At 38.2% G+C, this 16,822-nt stretch overlaps 1 protein-coding gene across 4 annotated transcripts; it reads left to right on the plus strand.

Moving 5' to 3' along the window:
• The first annotated feature begins 2,996 nt into the window (after window positions 1-2,996).
• Window positions 2,997-14,808, plus strand: LOC114270038 (G-type lectin S-receptor-like serine/threonine-protein kinase SD1-29). Of its 4 annotated transcripts, XM_082887963.1 has the most exons (8): window positions 2,997-3,427; window positions 3,554-4,717; window positions 4,839-4,955; window positions 5,968-6,167; window positions 6,271-6,481; window positions 6,927-7,164; window positions 13,934-14,084; window positions 14,188-14,808. In XM_082887963.1, the coding sequence occupies exons 1-8, from the start codon at window positions 3,409-3,411 to the stop codon at window positions 14,488-14,490; spliced, it is 2,403 nt and encodes an 800-aa protein (XP_082744089.1). In that variant the 5' UTR covers window positions 2,997-3,408; the 3' UTR covers window positions 14,491-14,808. The 4 variants fall into 4 exon arrangements, 3 of the variants coding, with proteins under 3 accessions (XP_082744089.1, XP_082744088.1, XP_082744090.1); XR_014340561.1 differs by having other exon boundaries at window positions 2,997-4,717; window positions 14,017-14,084; XM_082887962.1 differs by having other exon boundaries at window positions 3,010-4,717.
• The last annotated feature ends 2,014 nt before the right edge of the window (window positions 14,809-16,822 follow it).

The raw sequence follows: 16,822 nt of genomic DNA on the forward strand, positions 1-16,822 counted from the left end.
AAATACAAAAATATTTTTTCAGTACATTTTTTGTATTTTTATGTATTTATTAATTTTTTAAAATATTTTTTTACAATTTTTTTACTTTTTAGATATATCTAACTAAGGTGCATCTTAAAAAGTAAAAAAAAAAAAAAGCTTAAAATTTTAAAAATATTCACTAAAAACAAAAAAAATACGAAAATAAAAAACTCAGTTTTCAAATAACTAAATCCAAAAAATTCAAACCAAATACGCTGAATACTTTTTAAATAATCATGTTGACATTTTGAAAAAAATTGTATTTTATAGAAAAAAATTTTAGTTAACCAAACAAACATTTTACTTTTTTTTGATAAAAAAATTACATACTAAATATATAAAGTATAGAGTGAGTGGAAGGAAAAAAAAAGAAAAAAAGAGTTGAACTTAATTGAAAAGTAGCAATTCCCGCGGATTGAACCGACGCCACTGTGGTGCAAAACAAGCCCACTACCATTTGTGCTACAAGGCATTTCTGTTTTATTTTGGTCACATTTTAATATAATTTAAACGTTTTCTTAAGAAAACAGCTATGCACAATGAAAGCGCTATTTCAAATAACATTTTTTTCCGAATACGAATGCACAGTGAAAGCGCTATTTCGAATAGCGTTTTCTTTAGAAATTTTTTTTATGTTAAAAGCGTGATTTTCAACCGCGCTTTCTTAATTAAAAGCGCGATTTGCAATAGTACTTTCACTATTCATCCCATTTTGAGCTCTAAACAGTGAAAGCGCGATTTGTAATAGCGCTTTAGCTTAGTTTGGAAATTTCTTCCAAACTAGACCCAATTTGAAAATTAAGATACAAAATAGGCTTAATATGGGAAAAGCCCCCATGAGAGTAGTGGGCCTGTGATGCGTTTGGCATGGAGACAAGAAATTGATGGGATATCCTGTTTGTTTGTCCGGAGAAACAAATAATTGTTTCAATTTTTTAAGGGAAAATTTGACATTGTGATATCATAAAATAAAATGCTGAGATAAGCTTTGTAAACCTTATTGACAGTCCATTAACAAAGGGAGGCGACTGTTGTGACCGCTGAACCGTAATGTCCCTTTCTTAGTTAAAGTTGGGGGACAGCCAATATAACATAGCATGTTGACACAATAATATATATATATATATAATAAATTACAAACACTCATTGATATTTGTTTAAAATATAAATTGTTTCTTGTGATTTTGAAAATTATATCCTGTTTCTGAAGTTTTTAATTTCATAACAAATAACTCCTTTTATTAATAAAATATCAAATTAATTAATAGTTTTTAATGATGTTAAAATCTTATTTCAACTAATAATTCAAGTAATTTTATTATTATATAGGACAGCGGTTAAGAATTTTATTTTTTCAATTAATTTTAATAAATAAAATTTTTTTACAATGAGATATTTGTAATTTTTTAAACTACAAAAGACAATCCGTATTTTAAGTAAACTTCAGAGAGTGCATATATAATTTACTCATATATATATATATATATATGAATATATCTTTCAAAAGTAATTGAATGATACAACACAATATTAATTTTTATAATTTTATATTATTTTTATATCTTTTCATCTCTAGTGTTTTGGTCAAATTTATAGTTAGTTTCATTTGCATCTAAGTGATGGCCACATATGTCTCCCAAATGTTCGAATCATGTCTTTGTATAAAAAATAAAATAAAAAGCTTGTTTTGACGAGTGTTCGATATGTGCCGGGAAATTTTCGAGGAGTATTGATGTTTGAAAGAGATGTGACACAAACATATGTTGCGTCTGTGAACCCTGATAAATATTATTCACTGAACACTGAGTCCAAGGGGGAGGGGTCCGGGGTACTTTGATAATTTCTCAATTGCTTCCGTATTATCCTAATTTTATAGTTATAAATAGATGAAGGGGCACCTCTTGTTGGTTAATAGAGTTGTATTATTTTTTTGATTATAATGTAAACCACAGCAGCCAGATATAATTTTATTCTGGGATGAACTATATAAATCTTTGTGTTCTTGTGTGTGTGTTTGATTTCTTTGATTTGTTTATCTTTTTGTTTTGCCATTTCGTGTCACATTTATTTCTTAGAAGTATTTATGCTTCATAGAGGAGAACATAATTTTAAAAACTACAAGGAGGTTTTTGTAACTGTTTGAAATTTCTAGGGAGTTTTATGTAATTTAATCTATAAAAATTAAACTAAGATGAGTTTGTCTCCACATAAGTGGTGTTGGATTTTTTTGAAGATGCTTTTTGCATTGTTGGCTTTGATAGGAGCAGTGGGAACATTGCAGCTTGATAAAGTTGACTTAAATCTACGGAAATTTATATATTTATATAAAACCATTGATTTCCAGCTTTCTATGTCATGGCATGTGCAATAATATTTTATCCATTTGATCTGAAGATTGCCTCAGCCACCACCATTGTTTTTTCACAATATTATTCACCGTGTTTGGTTTGAGTTTTCTGGATTAAATTTTTTGATAATTGAATTTTTTATTTTTCGTATTTTTTTGTTTTTAGTGAATATTTTTAAAATTTTAAACATTTTTTTAGTTTTTTAGATGCACCTTATTTAGATGTATCTAAAAAGTAAAAAAAAATTTAAAAATTAATAAATACATAAAAATATAAAAAAAATGTACTGAATTCTCGTATTTTTTTGTATTTTTGGTATTTAGTGAATTTTTAAAAGGTTTTTTTCACAAATTTTTTACTTTTTAAGTATATTTATGTTAGGTATATCAAAAAATTAAAAAAATTACTTAAAATATTAAAAAAATTCATTAGAAACAAAAAAATACGAAAAATAAGAAGGTAGAATTTTCTGAAAACTATTTTCAGAAAAACGAAACCAAACAAGCTGATTAATTTCTTCCATCAGGGGGTGTTCTAGAAAGTTGACTTCGTTTTTTTTTTTTTATTGCACTAGTGGTGATGGAGATAATATTATTTATATCCGTTTAGTGTCATGAATATTACTTTGTATTTTTCTTTAGTTGTTATCCATTTGACCTGAATAATGCTTCAGCCGCCCTGAATTCATTTTCATAAATTACATAAAACCACTTTTTAAAACTATTTGGAAATGACTTCCATGAAAGTAGTATAAGTCTCCACCCTTGTGTTTGTTCTTCATTCAATTGCCACAGCAATGCAATTGGATCCAACTTTTTAGTTTCCTACTGATAGAGTTGTCTCAATAGCTAAATCATGGCAGGCATTGTTATCAGTCCCGTTTCGTACCAATGACAGAAATGGTACATTGTCCGGGATTGATAACTTCAATGGCAGGCAAGGGTTTGGAATGTGGATGACAAAAGGCTTAGCTGTGGTTGATTTGCTAAAGCACTCAACTCGGCTGTAGACAATACAATATTGCAGGTGACAGAGGAAAATGGGTATCATAAATAAAAGTAATGCTTGTGATTTTCTGTCATTCTCGTTGCTCTTGTATTTCTTAATATTTCCATCAGTATGTGCAACTGATACCTTGACTCAGTCCCAACAAATCTTAGTAGGACAAAATCTCATTTCTGCAGGCCAAATATTTGAGTTAGGCTTCTTCACTCCCAGCAATTCTAGTAAACAATATATAGGGATATGGTACAAGAACATGCCTGACCGCAAAGTTGTGTGGGTGGCGAACAGGGAGAACCCGCTTCAAGCTACAGACTCTGCTTCAAGTCTCACAATTGGCAGCGATGGAAATCTGAGACTATTAGATGGCAAGAGGAACACTGTTTGGTCTACAAATAGCTCTGTCCAATCAAATAGCACAATTGCCGTGCTTTCTGACTTGGGAGATTTTGTTCTCAAAGATAATGTCTCGGGATTTATCTCATGGGAAAGCTTTAAATATCCATGTGACACTTTTTTCTCAGGGATGATGATTGGAATGAACAACAACACAGGAGAGAAACGATTCCTGTCTTCCTGGAAAACAGATGGTGACCCATCACCTGGAAATTTTGTTCTTGGACTTACACCAGATAGACCGCCACAAATTGTCTGTTGGAATGGTTCCAAGACTTTGTGGAGAGGTGGTCCATGGGATGGATGGAAGTTCATAGGTATACCAGACAGCGGACAGGGCTATGTCAATGGACTCAACCTTGTACCGGATAATCAGCAGCAAAGTGTGTATCTCTCATTCAACGTGTATAACACCTCTGCTGTCACAATTATTGTCATGACACCAGCAGGAACAGTGAATACGATGGTGTGGGCTGAAGAAACGAAGAGCTGGCATGTTAATTGGGTGGCACCAGCGAATCCATGTGATGTCTACGGATATTGTGGACCAAACGGGGGTTGCAACAAGAACCGGTCCCCAATTTGTGAGTGCTTAAAAGGGTTTGTACCCAATTCAACTGAGGATTGGAACAAAGGAAATTGGACAGGTGGGTGTGTGAGGCGATTGGAACTCCTATGCCAAAAGAACAGTAGCAGCTTAGCTGCAGCTGGAGCTAAAAATGATGGGTTTTGGAGAATGAGTGGAATGAAGCTGCCTGATCAGTATGATTATTTGTTCAATGAGGTTTCCTCAAGTTGTGAACAACGATGCTTGAGTAACTGTTCTTGTATGGCTTATGCATTTGTGACTGGAATTGGGTGTATAGTTTGGTCTGGAGGCCTCATTGATGTCCAGCAGTTCTCAATTAACGGGAATGACCTTTTTCTCCGCCTTGCAAATTCAGAGCTGGGTAAATTCAATTCTGCCCATAATATATATTGCGAATGAGTAATATTGCCAACCCTTATATATATATATATATATATATATATATATAAGTTTGAGTCTTCATTTTCTCTTTATTTTTCCAGGTGAAGATCGTAAGAAAAAAAGAGAAATAATCATTATCAGTGTAACGACAATTTCTGTGGTTCTCCTCTTGGGTGCTGTCATCTTTGGTTCGTGCAGGTGGAGAGCCAACCAAAGAGGTAAGAATGCTCTACTGCTTGTTTACATTGATTACATTGAACAACCAATCATCGTTACTTCATCTTTTAGTAAATGAACTAGAAATATTCATTTCTCCCTGAAAGCCATACTAAAGATTTCTCTAGGTAAACAATGACTGTCATTCCATCGAAAGTAGTTTGAATTCTACCTTCATCCGGTCCAAACATTAGTCTGAATTCTATTACAAATGACGGATTCAAAAACATTTTCTTCTTCTTTGGTTTCTGCAGATGCTATGAAAATTCCTTAGTTTTTGTGTGGATTAATGCTTAGATCTGCAGAATCATTGTTATATGAACCATAAATTATGAGAAACAGAATCATTGTTCTATGAACCATAAATTATGAGAAATAAGATGATTTTACAAAAAAAAAAATGGGCTGCCAAACACAGAAAAACTAGTTACAATCCTCTTATTAGTTTTTTTTTTTTTTTTTTTTTTAAATATATAGGAGGTGGTAGCCTGGGGGAGAGGAGAGACAAGACTTGAGCCGATGACTTTCTAGTGAGGTGCAAGGTTCTGGTCAACTTGGGTAGCCCCAGTTGGTTCTTTTATCAGTAATTGCTAAGTCATAAATTTGGTGGTTTTGTTGCCTAACAATCTTTATTTTAGAAAAAGAGAAAAATAAATTGCAGGGTTGTAAAATTTCGGTAGTCGTAGGACATGGCCAATTCCTTATCTGTGATGTCTCAAATTCTCTATTTACTATATATGACATATAATAAACATATAAAATTATTTATTTGCATGTGTCCCACGTATTTGTGTCTTACATTTCTTGAAAATTTTCATGTCAACATGTCAGTGTCGAGTCGGTATCATGTCACATATCTGTGTCCCCATCATTTTCCCATCGATTCACAATGAAACATGTTGTCTTAATTATGATAATCAGTTAGTGTTGAAATATTCCAATTCTCTTGGTCTTCAAGCTTCATCTGAGAAGGCTAATTGATTTTTTGTCACATGGTTTAACCTTGAACATCAGTAAAGAGAAGAAACAGGATAAAAGGATTTGATTTGCCTGATAGAATGGACAACTCACAAGATAATCTCTGGGGAAGCCATATGATACATTCAGAGTCATCGGAGCTACCACTGTTAGACTTTGATAAAGTATTAGTTGCTACCAATAACTTCAGCAGCACGAATAAACTTGGGGAAGGAGGATTTGGCCCTGTTTATTGGGTAAACAAATTCTTTTCTTTGAAATATTTCATACTACCATATACATGCACCTGTGATATACGTATAGTTATGTAGTAATCAATAAAGTTTGTGGACTATGTAGGGAAAACTAGAAGATGGGCAAGAAGTAGCAGTGAAAAGACTTTCGAGTCATTCAGGGCAAGGCTCGGAAGAGTTCAAGAATGAGATCATATTGATCTCCAAACTGCAGCACAGGAATCTTGTTAGGCTCTTGGGTTGCTGCATTGAAGGGGAAGAGAAGTTGCTGGTTTATGAGTACCTGAAAAACAGAAGCTTGGACACTTTTCTGTTTGGTTAGTTTGACTTGGCAAAGAAATTCCCCCCCTCCCCTCTCTTAAAAATTGCATTTCATGCTTATTTTTTGTAGATTAAAGTTTCATTAGGAATATTATAATATTGACTAAAATCCCTACGATTCTCCATGAAATACTATTGTTATGCCAAGTTACTCTCCTTAAACAAAATAATCCCCCTGTAGGTTCAAGTAGGACTGAACCATATGTGAAATATTCCCAAATTAACTATCTTAAGCGGACACATTGTTTTATTGAAAAGGAAAACACCATAATTTACAGTCTCATTTTTCACCGTCAATTGCTTATAGTTCATTCACTACTGTTACTAAAGAAATGCTAAAACTGTGTTTTTCCTTGTTCTCTTATTCTCACTGCTGATATAATGTAAGGGGAGGACTGACCTTGATGAATGCATCTTTTTGACTGTCGTGCTTCTGATTAGATGCAAAGAACAGGGTGGAACTTGATTGGGCTAAACGCTTCAACATAATTCAGGGAATTGCGAGAGGACTCCTTTATCTCCATCGTGATTCTTGTTTAAGGGTTATTCACAGAGATTTGAAGGCCAGCAATATTCTCTTGGATGATGATATGAATCCCAAAATTTCAGACTTTGGGTTGGCACGAACTTTTCGAGTTACGCAAGAGTTGGCAAATACTCACAGGGTGATGGGAACATTGTAAGGATCCTTTCTTTCCTGCTGCTCAGTTTTGCTGACTATTTTCCCTACTGATGTAGTTATGTCAAGGTGTCTACAAATAACAGTATTGTTGAGTTAGTCACTAGCAGAGATTGTAACAGGCTCCCTGTCCCTGATTAGTAGGTGATCCTTAACTAGTGCTATGCAAATGGTCTGCGCATAAAATATATCTTGGATTATGATGGAGGTGAGAGTTTTAAACAAGGCTTAGGCTTTAGATAATATACATTACATTACTAGTCTATGCAATGGCAAAATCTTGGCCTAATAACCTTGAGGTTATGGGTTCAAGTCTCGAGAAAACCACTTTGTGCACTATACCAAAGGTTAAGTTTGTACCCAATCTTTTCCCTGCCAAACGCACATTAATATGGACTATTTGAGCATTGTTTTTTACATTACATTAGATAAATACTGTGTGTTCAACCTTTGAGTGCCTCATCTATTGAAATCGAAATCTGAGGCAGGACAATTTGGAAATGAAAAAAAAGAAAAAGAAAAAAGTGGCAGTTCACACTAATAGTTGACTGTATTTTCCCAAATATCGTTATTAGTGACAAACTGCTCATGTATTGAATCATAATAGGTTACAAAGAAAAACAAATGGCAAAACAAAAAAATAATAGGGTAAATTACATTTTCGGCCTCGAATTTTCATTCCAATTTCACTTTGGTCCCTTGTCTTCCAATTTCAACAATTAAGTTCTCACTTCAAACCTTGTTCAAATGCAGAGCTTCTGCCAGTCACTGTTTAGGTAAAAAATTACACTTTTCACTCTTGAACTTTCACTCAAATTTCACTTTGGTCTTTGTGTCACAAATCATGATATATGATAAAGAAAAAATTGGTAGGACAAAAAATCACCTAACCTTTATAAATAGCATGGAGTGTTCTCTTTCTCTCCTCATCTTACTTTGTCCCTCCCTCCCTCCCTCCCTCCCTCTGATTAGCCATCGTTCTCATTTCATAGACCATGGCCAGTGAAAGATTAGTTTGAGAGAGTGAGAGAAGCTAGAGAGCGAGAGAGAGACTCTGAAATGTTTCAATATTTGTTATATGTTACAAAGAGAATGAAGTCTCTCTTTATAGAGAGAAATATGGGCATTGGATACCAAAAAACCCACTACCACCGAAAGCATAAAGTAAAGCTATACAATTAACAATTACACCGAAAGTATAAAGTAAAGCTATACAATTAACAATTATAAAGCTAAAGCTATTCTAATTAACAAGTATATACTAACAGCCCCCCGCAAACTCAAGGAGGGAAAGCATCAACCAAGTTGAGTTTGGAAACAAGATCATTGAAGCGGCCAGGAGGATGAGCCTTAGTGAAGATATCAGCGGGTTGATCGACTGAAGCAATAGGAAGAAGATGAACAGTTCCACAGGTAACATGCTGGCGAATGAAATGACAATCAATCTCAATATGTTTGGTGCGATCATGAAAAACATCATTGTGAGCAATCTGAATGGCACTCTGATTGTCACAGTAGAGAGGGGTAGGAGCAGATGAAGAAACACCCATATCAGCAAGGAGCCAGCGAAGCCAGAGAAGTTCCTGAGTAGTATCAGCAAGAGCTCGGTATTCAGCTTCGGTGCTAGAGCGGGCAGTGAGGGATTGTTTTTTGCTACGCCAAGCAAGAAGAGAATCCCCTAAGAAGAAACAGAATCCCGTGGTGGAGCGTCGATCCGTAGGATCCCCAGCCCAATCAGCATCGGAAAAGGCACGTAGGTCAAGAGAGGAAGAAGCCGAGAAGTGAAGACCATGGAACATAGTGCCTTTGAGGTAGCGAAGGATGCGGAGTAGAGCAGTATAGTGGGGAGTGCGAGGAGCCGACATGTACTGACTGACAATGTGAACAGCATAGGCAATGTCAGGACGAGTGACTGTGAGATAGACAAGACTGCTGACGAGCTGGCGATAAAGAGTAGCATCAGAGAGAAGAGTCCCATCGAGAGGAGTGAGACGAATCTGAGGATCAACCGGAGTAGAGGCAGTTTTGCAATCAGTAAGACCAGCACGAGCCAGAAGATCGGATGCATATTTGGCCTGGGACAAATAGGAACCAGTAGAATCATGAGAGACTTCAAGGCCTACGAAGTAGTTAAGAGTACCAAGGTCCTTCATCTCAAACTGTTGGTGGAGAAATTGTTTGAGGTGGAGAATACCAGCTTTATCATTACCAGTGATAATCATATCATCCACATACAGAAGAAGAAGAGTAGTACCATGAGAAGTAGTCCGTATAAAAAGAGCAGAGTCATAGGAGCTAGAGGTGAATCCGAAGTCATGAATGGTAGAACTGAACTTAGCAAACCAAGCACGAGGCGCTTGCTTGAGGCCATAGAGAGCACGCTGTAGTTTGCAAACCTGATGAGGTTGAAAAGTGGACCCAGGTGGAGGTTGCATGTAGACCTCCTCAAGAAGATGACCATTGAGGAAAGCATTTTTGACATCCATCTGAAAGAGCCCCCAGTGGCGAGCAGTAGCAACAGCAAGTAAACTGCGAACAGAGGTAAGCCGAGCAACAGGAGAGAATGTCTCCTCATAATCAATGCCATATTCTTGGTTGAAACCCTTGGCAACAAGACGAGCTTTGTAGCGTTCAATAGAGCCATCAGAATATGTTTTGATTTTGTAAACCCATTTGCAGCCAATCGCAGTCTTGCCAGGAGGAAGATCAACAAGATCCCAAGTATGAGCTTTGTCCAAGGCATGGAGTTCATCAGTCATAGCTTGCTGCCAAAGAGGATTAGTACAAGCCTCACGATAGGAGGTAGGTTCATAAGTAGAGAAGGCAGCAGATCCAACAATATAATCACGAAGATGGATAGGAGGTTGAGTTACCCGGCGTGGTCGACCCGTAGGAGGATCGGTGGGAGGAAGAGCCGGTGGAGAAGGAGGTGTGGCAACAAGAGGTAGACCTTCAGGTAGAGCAGGCTGGACAGGATCAGGGGTGAGCAAGGGCGTCTCGATGGAGGAGGAACCTGTATCAAAATCAGCAGAGAAAAGATCGATGGAAGGATTAGTAAACAGTGCAGTAGTGGAAAGTCCGGGTAAGTGAAAGGAGGATAGCGAGGAAAACATTTGGTGTTCCCAGAAAACGACATGGCGGGAGATACGAAGACGTTTAGAGAGAGGATCCCAACAGCGAAAGCCTTTATGTTCAATGCCATACCCAAGAAAGCAACAAAGACGAGAGCGAGGTTCAAGCTTGGTGTGTTCATGGGATTGAAGTAGAACAAAACAGGCAGAGCCAAAAACCCGGAGATTGGCGTAAGGAGGGGGAGTGCCATGCAGACGTTCAAAGGGAGTTTGATTATGGATGACAGGGGTAGGAGCACAGTTGATAGTGTAAACAGCAGTGAGGGCAGCTTCTCCCCAAAAGTTTTCAGGGCAGGAAGAAGAGAGAAGGAGAGCGCGAGTAGTGTCAAGAATATGCCGATGTTTCCGTTCAGCGCGGCCATTTTGCTGGGACGTGCCAGCACAGGAACGATGAGGCAGTGTACCATGATGCTGAAGAAAGGAAAGGAAATCTGAATCCCGATATTCCATAGCATTGTCAGAGCGAAAAATTTTGATGGCTTTGGAGAATTGGGTGTGAACCATTTGTGCAAATCGATAATAAATGTGTTTAAGTTCAGACCTATTTTTCATGAGAAAAAGCCAAGTAAACCGGGAAAAATCATCAATAAAAACAACAAAATAGCGGGATCCCCCCATAGTAGTAGTAGGGGAGGGCCCCCAAATATCCGAATGTATAAGATCAAAAGGGGCAAGAGAAACAGAAGTACTTTTATTAAATGATAAAGCAGGTTGTTTGGCAAGTTGACAGGGTATACAATCAAAATTATCGGGAATTACATGACCCAACTGTCCACTAGAAACCAAAGACCTTAAGCGAGTAACAGAAATATGCCCTAAGCGACAATGCCAAAGATTAAAGGGAGATAATGAGGAAGTAGATGTAGGAGCAGCAATCTGAGGAGAGGCAGGAACATAAAGGTGAATGAGTTCATAGAGACGTCCATGCTTACGGCCGATCCCAATAGTCTGCCCTGTCTGAGGGTCCTGTACCAAACAATCAGTAGCAGAAAATGTGACAGTTAGACCAAGTTCACATAATTGACCAATGGAAATAAGATTTAAGGTAAGAGCAGGGATATGATAAACGTGAGGTATAGATAAAGAAGAGGTGGAAACAGTACCAACATGACGAACAGACATGAGGGAACCATCAGCAGTATGTATTGAGGGAATATGAGGAGATGAAGATAAGGAAGAAAAGATAGTAGAACTGGAGGTCATATGATTACAACAGGCAGAGTCAAAATACCAAGAAGAGTTACCTGGGATTACAGACAAAGCAGTAGGAGGAGGTGTACCAGATGAGGAGAGAAGTTGTTTGAGCATGGCCTCTACATCCGTTAGAGAAAAGCGAGGGGTAGATGGAGCAGGTGACTCAGAGAACCCTGCAGAGGTGGCAGTGTCAGTGTGATGAGACTGATTCTCGGAAGCAGCAACAGCAGTGTGATAAGACTGATTCCCGGAAGCAGAAGTAGCAGTGTGATGAGACTGGTTGCCGGAACGATGAAAGCTTCCCCGGGAAGAGCCACCGCGAGAGGAGTGGCTATTGGAGGATGAGCGGGATGGATTGCGAAAACAATCCTGTTGCAGATGACCAGGACCAAGTTTGTTGCAGTAGCGGCAGGATCTGACGGGGCAATTGACCAGGAGATGGGTTGAAGGAAGGCCCCGATTCTGACAATAGAGGCAAGCAGTGGTCCGCTGGGTAAATGATGGCCGGGACGGAGGAGTGGCAAGAACAGAGTCCACATGATGAGTTTGAAGAGTACCTAGACGAGTCTCCTCTGATAGCAACTCAGAAATGGCTTGTTCAAGAGTGGGCAAGGGATGGCGATGAAGTAGAGAGGCACGTACGGGCTCAAAAGAGGGGGTAAGAGCCATGAGAAATTGCACCAACCTTTGTTGGTTGCGATGGATAGTAAATAAAACGGCATCTTCGGGGTCATGCCAGGCTGGTTCGGAAAGAGCAAGCTGATCCCAAACAGAGTATATTTGAGAAAGGAAGTCGTTAATGGACTGAGTGGATTCTTGGCGCATGCGATGAAGTTGGTTCTGAAGTTGATATTGATGGGCAAGACCAGTAGTCTGGTATCGTTCTTTCAAAAAATCCCAGATGTCTTTCGCAGGAGTAGTTACAGAGTCAAGCTGAAAGCGGCCAAATTGAAGACTGATAGAGGTAACAGAGGTATTACGAAACCAGGTAATGATTTGGTAATTCTTACTGTCCCATTCCTCAAGTCGGTCTTCATATGTAGCAGTATGAACAGGAGTTTCAGTAGTGGCACTGTCTTTTACTGGTTTAGCCACATCCCCGGTGACAATTCGCCAGAGCTTCTTGCCTTTGAGGAAAGAGGACATGGCTTGGGCCCACAGAACATAGTTTGAACCATTTAAAATGACGGAAATGGGATGGGAGGCATCATGATGATCCATAATACTAGTTGAGTAGGGTTAAAGTAATAGGAATAGACCCGTAGGAGCAAAATTAGGTAAAACAGAGTGTACCAGTGAGTCCGGAAGGTCGAAAATAGCAAGGAAATGTATGCTGGACAGAGATGATGTCAGCAGTGATGTCAGCGGCGCACGTTAGCAGAGTGCAGGAAGGAGCACGTTAGCAGGTAGGCGACGGCGCACGGTAGCAGACAGGCGCAGGCGCGGCGTACATTAGCTGGTTTGGCGCACGCGGGTGCACACTAGCGAAGCGGCGCACGAGACGCGTACGGTAGCAGGCGCGGCGTATGGGAGCCGCGGACGTGTGGGCGCGTGTGGGTGCGTGGCGGAAGTGAGTGATAGCAGATGGCGCGTGTGAGCGCGTGTGAGAGTGGTGGCGGAAGTGTTGACGCGCAGAGGATAAGGGCGGCGCGTGGGGGCGCGTGTTAGGTTTTCTGAGAACGGGCTTGGTGCCGTTGGAATCAGGAGAAATTTTCGAACAGTTTGATGTAGTATGCCACTGTATACAGGACTAAAAAATTGCCAGAAATGTAACACTGGGCTCTGATACCATGAAAGATTAGTTTGAGAGAGTGAGAGAAGCTAGAGAGTGAGAGAGAGACTCTGAAATGTTTCAATATTTGTTATATGTTACAAAGAGAATGAAGTCTCTCTTTATAGAGAGAAATATGGGCATTGGATACCAAAAAACCCACTACCACCGAAAACATAAAGTAAAGCTATACAATTAACAATTACACCGAAAGTATAAAGTAAAGCTATACAATTAACAATTATAAAGCTAAAGCTATTCTAATTAACAAGTATATACTAACAGCCAGTATGGTGAACTTATCTCAACATTTTGCAGACAAAACAGATTGAAAACAATGATCTCAATAATATACAGCAAAGGCCTTCCTCTATTAGTTAATGTAACATAGATAGCTTCAAGAGTACTCCAAAATAAGCATCTCCCTTAGACTGCAATTGTCTTGTTTTATGGAAAATACTTATTTTATTTGCTTCTATGTTATTTCTTTTCTTCCTTTTTGGTAATCCATCTTCTTCCAACTTCTACTTGAATTTGGGGCGATTCATCTGTGATCAGTAAATAATTCTTTCGCCTTCCCCTTTTCATTGCTAGAGTAGCTACATAACATTTATTTATTTGTAGTTATATATCTCATGTAAGAATAAACGTTACATTTTCTAATCAAATGCAGTGGCTACATGTCTCCTGAGTATGCAATGGGAGGGCTATTTTCAGAAAAGTCTGACGTATTTAGTTTTGGTGTTTTGCTACTAGAGATTGTTAGTGGCACGAGGAATACTAGTTTACATTACCAGGATCAATATCTAAACCTCCTTGGTTATGTAAGTGCAGTAATTTGACCTTAATTTGCTTTTAGAAACTTTAGTTGCCTTGATTATGTGGTTCTTATAATTTCATATATTGACATAAGTGAAACTATTCCAGGCATGGCAAATGTGGAACAAGAGAAGGGCATTAGACTTAATGGATGAATCATTGGATGACTCGCTTTCCCAAACAGAAGCAATAAGATGCATACATATCGGCCTTCTTTGTGTTCAGGACCATGTTGCGAATAGGCCAACCATGTCAGCAGTAGTTCTCATGCTAAGCAGCGAAATAGAAGTTCCACAACCAAAGCAGCCTATATTTACTACTCAAAGTTTGTCAGACGCTGATCTTCGATCACAATGCAATAGTATACGTTTCATGAGTACTGTCTCTAAATCAATTATTGAAGGACAATAACCACATTCAAAATTATACTTTGTGTGAGTTGGTATCATGGTGACAATTCACCTGGCTTGATGACTAACAAGCAAAGAATGCAGATTGTGTGACAGAAACTGTTACACGTAAAGAGTTTCATATTCATCAGAATTGTGAAAGTGACTCTCTGGTGTAGCATTGGATATTTTGCTCACAAACAGCTTGTTAGTTGACATGTTCATTCTCATTAAGATTTTAGGTATTGTGAAAATTACCTAAATTCAATTGTTGTGTTTGTTTTGAAAATTATTTAGACCGGCCTTTTAGTTTTTGTATGAAATGAAAAAATTTAGTGCATTTGGAATAGTTTTAATAGATGAATAGATAGTTATGAGGGGAAAAATGATTAATTGATATATATGATGTGGTATTTTAATCTTGTTGATTTTTTAATATTTTTTTAATAGCCAAAAAGTCATGAGCCAAACCAACGTTATGGCAAGAGAGCTTCTAATGAATAAATTTTTTTTGGGACTTTTCTCTTCCTGTTGAATTCCAAATTTTTCTTGTTGAATTCCAAATTCCTATAATGATGTTTAAGCCCCTACATGCTTTTGTTTTACATCATAACCAATGTAGTATTTGAAAAATGGTAAATCACACTTTTAATCGCTGTAGTTTTGACTTAAATTTTATTTTGATGTTTATTATTTAGTTTGGGAGGATGGATTTTAGCTAAATTAGCCAATAAAGACACTAAAAAAAAAAAGAAGAAGAAGAAGAAATTAAAATAGTTATTAAGATAAAATGTCATATTCTATACATCAATCAATCAATCATTTTTTTTTCTCTCACAACTATTTATTTATCTATAAAAAAAATTTACAAATCATTCCAAACGCAAATTTTTATTTTTATTTTTTTCATTTCATAAAATAGTCAAAACATCAACTAAGATAACCAAGTTCCCAAACAAGGGCTAAAATTTTAAAATTAAGTACTGAATGTCAAATTCTTTTAAGTTAAAAAGTTGTTTGATAAAAATTTAAGTGTTCAATTAAAATAAATTGTTTAATATGTAAAAGATCAAATTTAAAATTTATTATTTTTGGATTATATATTTCAATTTTTATATTGTGATGATGATGGAAGTGATAAGAGTGGCTTTGGTGCGAATGATGTCAATGGTGGTGGAGATGGAGGGATAAAGGTTGTAATTATAGTGGAGAGGTAATGTAGTGGAGATAGTGTAGGAGAGGGTTCAAGAAAAGAGTTGGAAAATTCGAAGATCGAATTCTCTAGAATATGATGAGAGGCTTAGATTCTTCAATAATCTCAACTTAGGAACACAACAACAAGGGAGATGATGGAGATAAGAGATTGGGTGAAGAAGAAGACAAAATGGCTAGAGAATAGAATAATGGCAAGGCTCTCCCATGGATCTCCCACTTTCACTTTCAAGGTTGATAATGGAGAAGGGAAATTAGTTCTTTCCCAAGAGTTAAAAAATCTCCAAAATCCATCCCTTGTAAAGCTATGGGTGGGTGCTATTTATAGGCACCTCATGATGTAGGATGGAGCCCATGTGCAAGGCACATGGGGGATATTCTCTCTAACCACCTTGTCTGAGGAGGTGACCTCTCCGAGGAGGTGACTTCTCCGAGGATGAGAAAACCCCGAAGAGGAGATCAATCCCTCGGCGAACCCTTCTTCTTAGCCACACCTAACCAATGATCCCCAATTATCCCAAAGGGTCAGGGGTAGTCCCAGAGGACGTCCTGCCGCAAAATATTGCCGAGTCTCATGGACCCCCCGGGGTCGTGCCACCTCGACCCGGGTATAGGCTAGTTTAACCGAAGAGTGAATTTGTCTCCACTCACCGTCTTCGGGATCGGGTCCTTTGTTCGAACTCCATTACGCCCATGGTTCTGGTGCGTAGATCCCGGAAAGCTCCGAGCCCGCAAGTGTTCTGGGACTCATTAACGGAGCGACTTCTAGATTGCGTCTGAATCCGTTCGAAGCCAAGTACTTCGGATCTCTAGATTCGTGGATCCGAATCCTTTCGAGTCCGAGTGCCTCGGATCTCTAGGCTTGCTTAATACCCTTTCGAGTCCGGGCCCGAGTAAGTCTCTAGGTTCGTGGATCCGAACCCTTTCGAGTCCGAGTGCCTCGGATCTCTAGGCGTTCTTAATACCCTTTCGAGTCCGGGCTCGAGTAAGTCTCTAGGTTCGTGGATCCGAACCCTTTCGAGGCTTAGAGCCATTCAGCCCGTTTGACGGCGATAAATCCAAGCCCACCAATCTTGGACTTGCGATAAATTCGGGCCCACTAATCTTGGGCTATTGGGCCTAATAATTTAATGGGCTTAAAT

Source organism: Camellia sinensis, chromosome 9 (assembly GCF_055761805.1).
Source record: "Camellia sinensis isolate YWXY chromosome 9, ASM5576180v1, whole genome shotgun sequence".
Classification (NCBI taxonomy): domain Eukaryota; kingdom Viridiplantae; phylum Streptophyta; class Magnoliopsida; order Ericales; family Theaceae; genus Camellia; species Camellia sinensis.

Coding starts and splice junctions, on each gene's coding strand:
- LOC114270038 (XM_082887962.1), top strand. CDS start 3,409: ATGGGTATCATAAATAAAAGTAATGCTTGTGATTTTCTGTCATTCTCG. Junction 4,956..5,967: donor GTGGAGAGCCAACCAAAGAG/GTAAGAATGCTC, acceptor CTTGAACATCAG/TAAAGAGAAGAAACAGGATA. Junction 7,165..13,933: donor CACAGGGTGATGGGAACATT/GTAAGGATCCTT, acceptor AATCAAATGCAG/TGGCTACATGTCTCCTGAGT.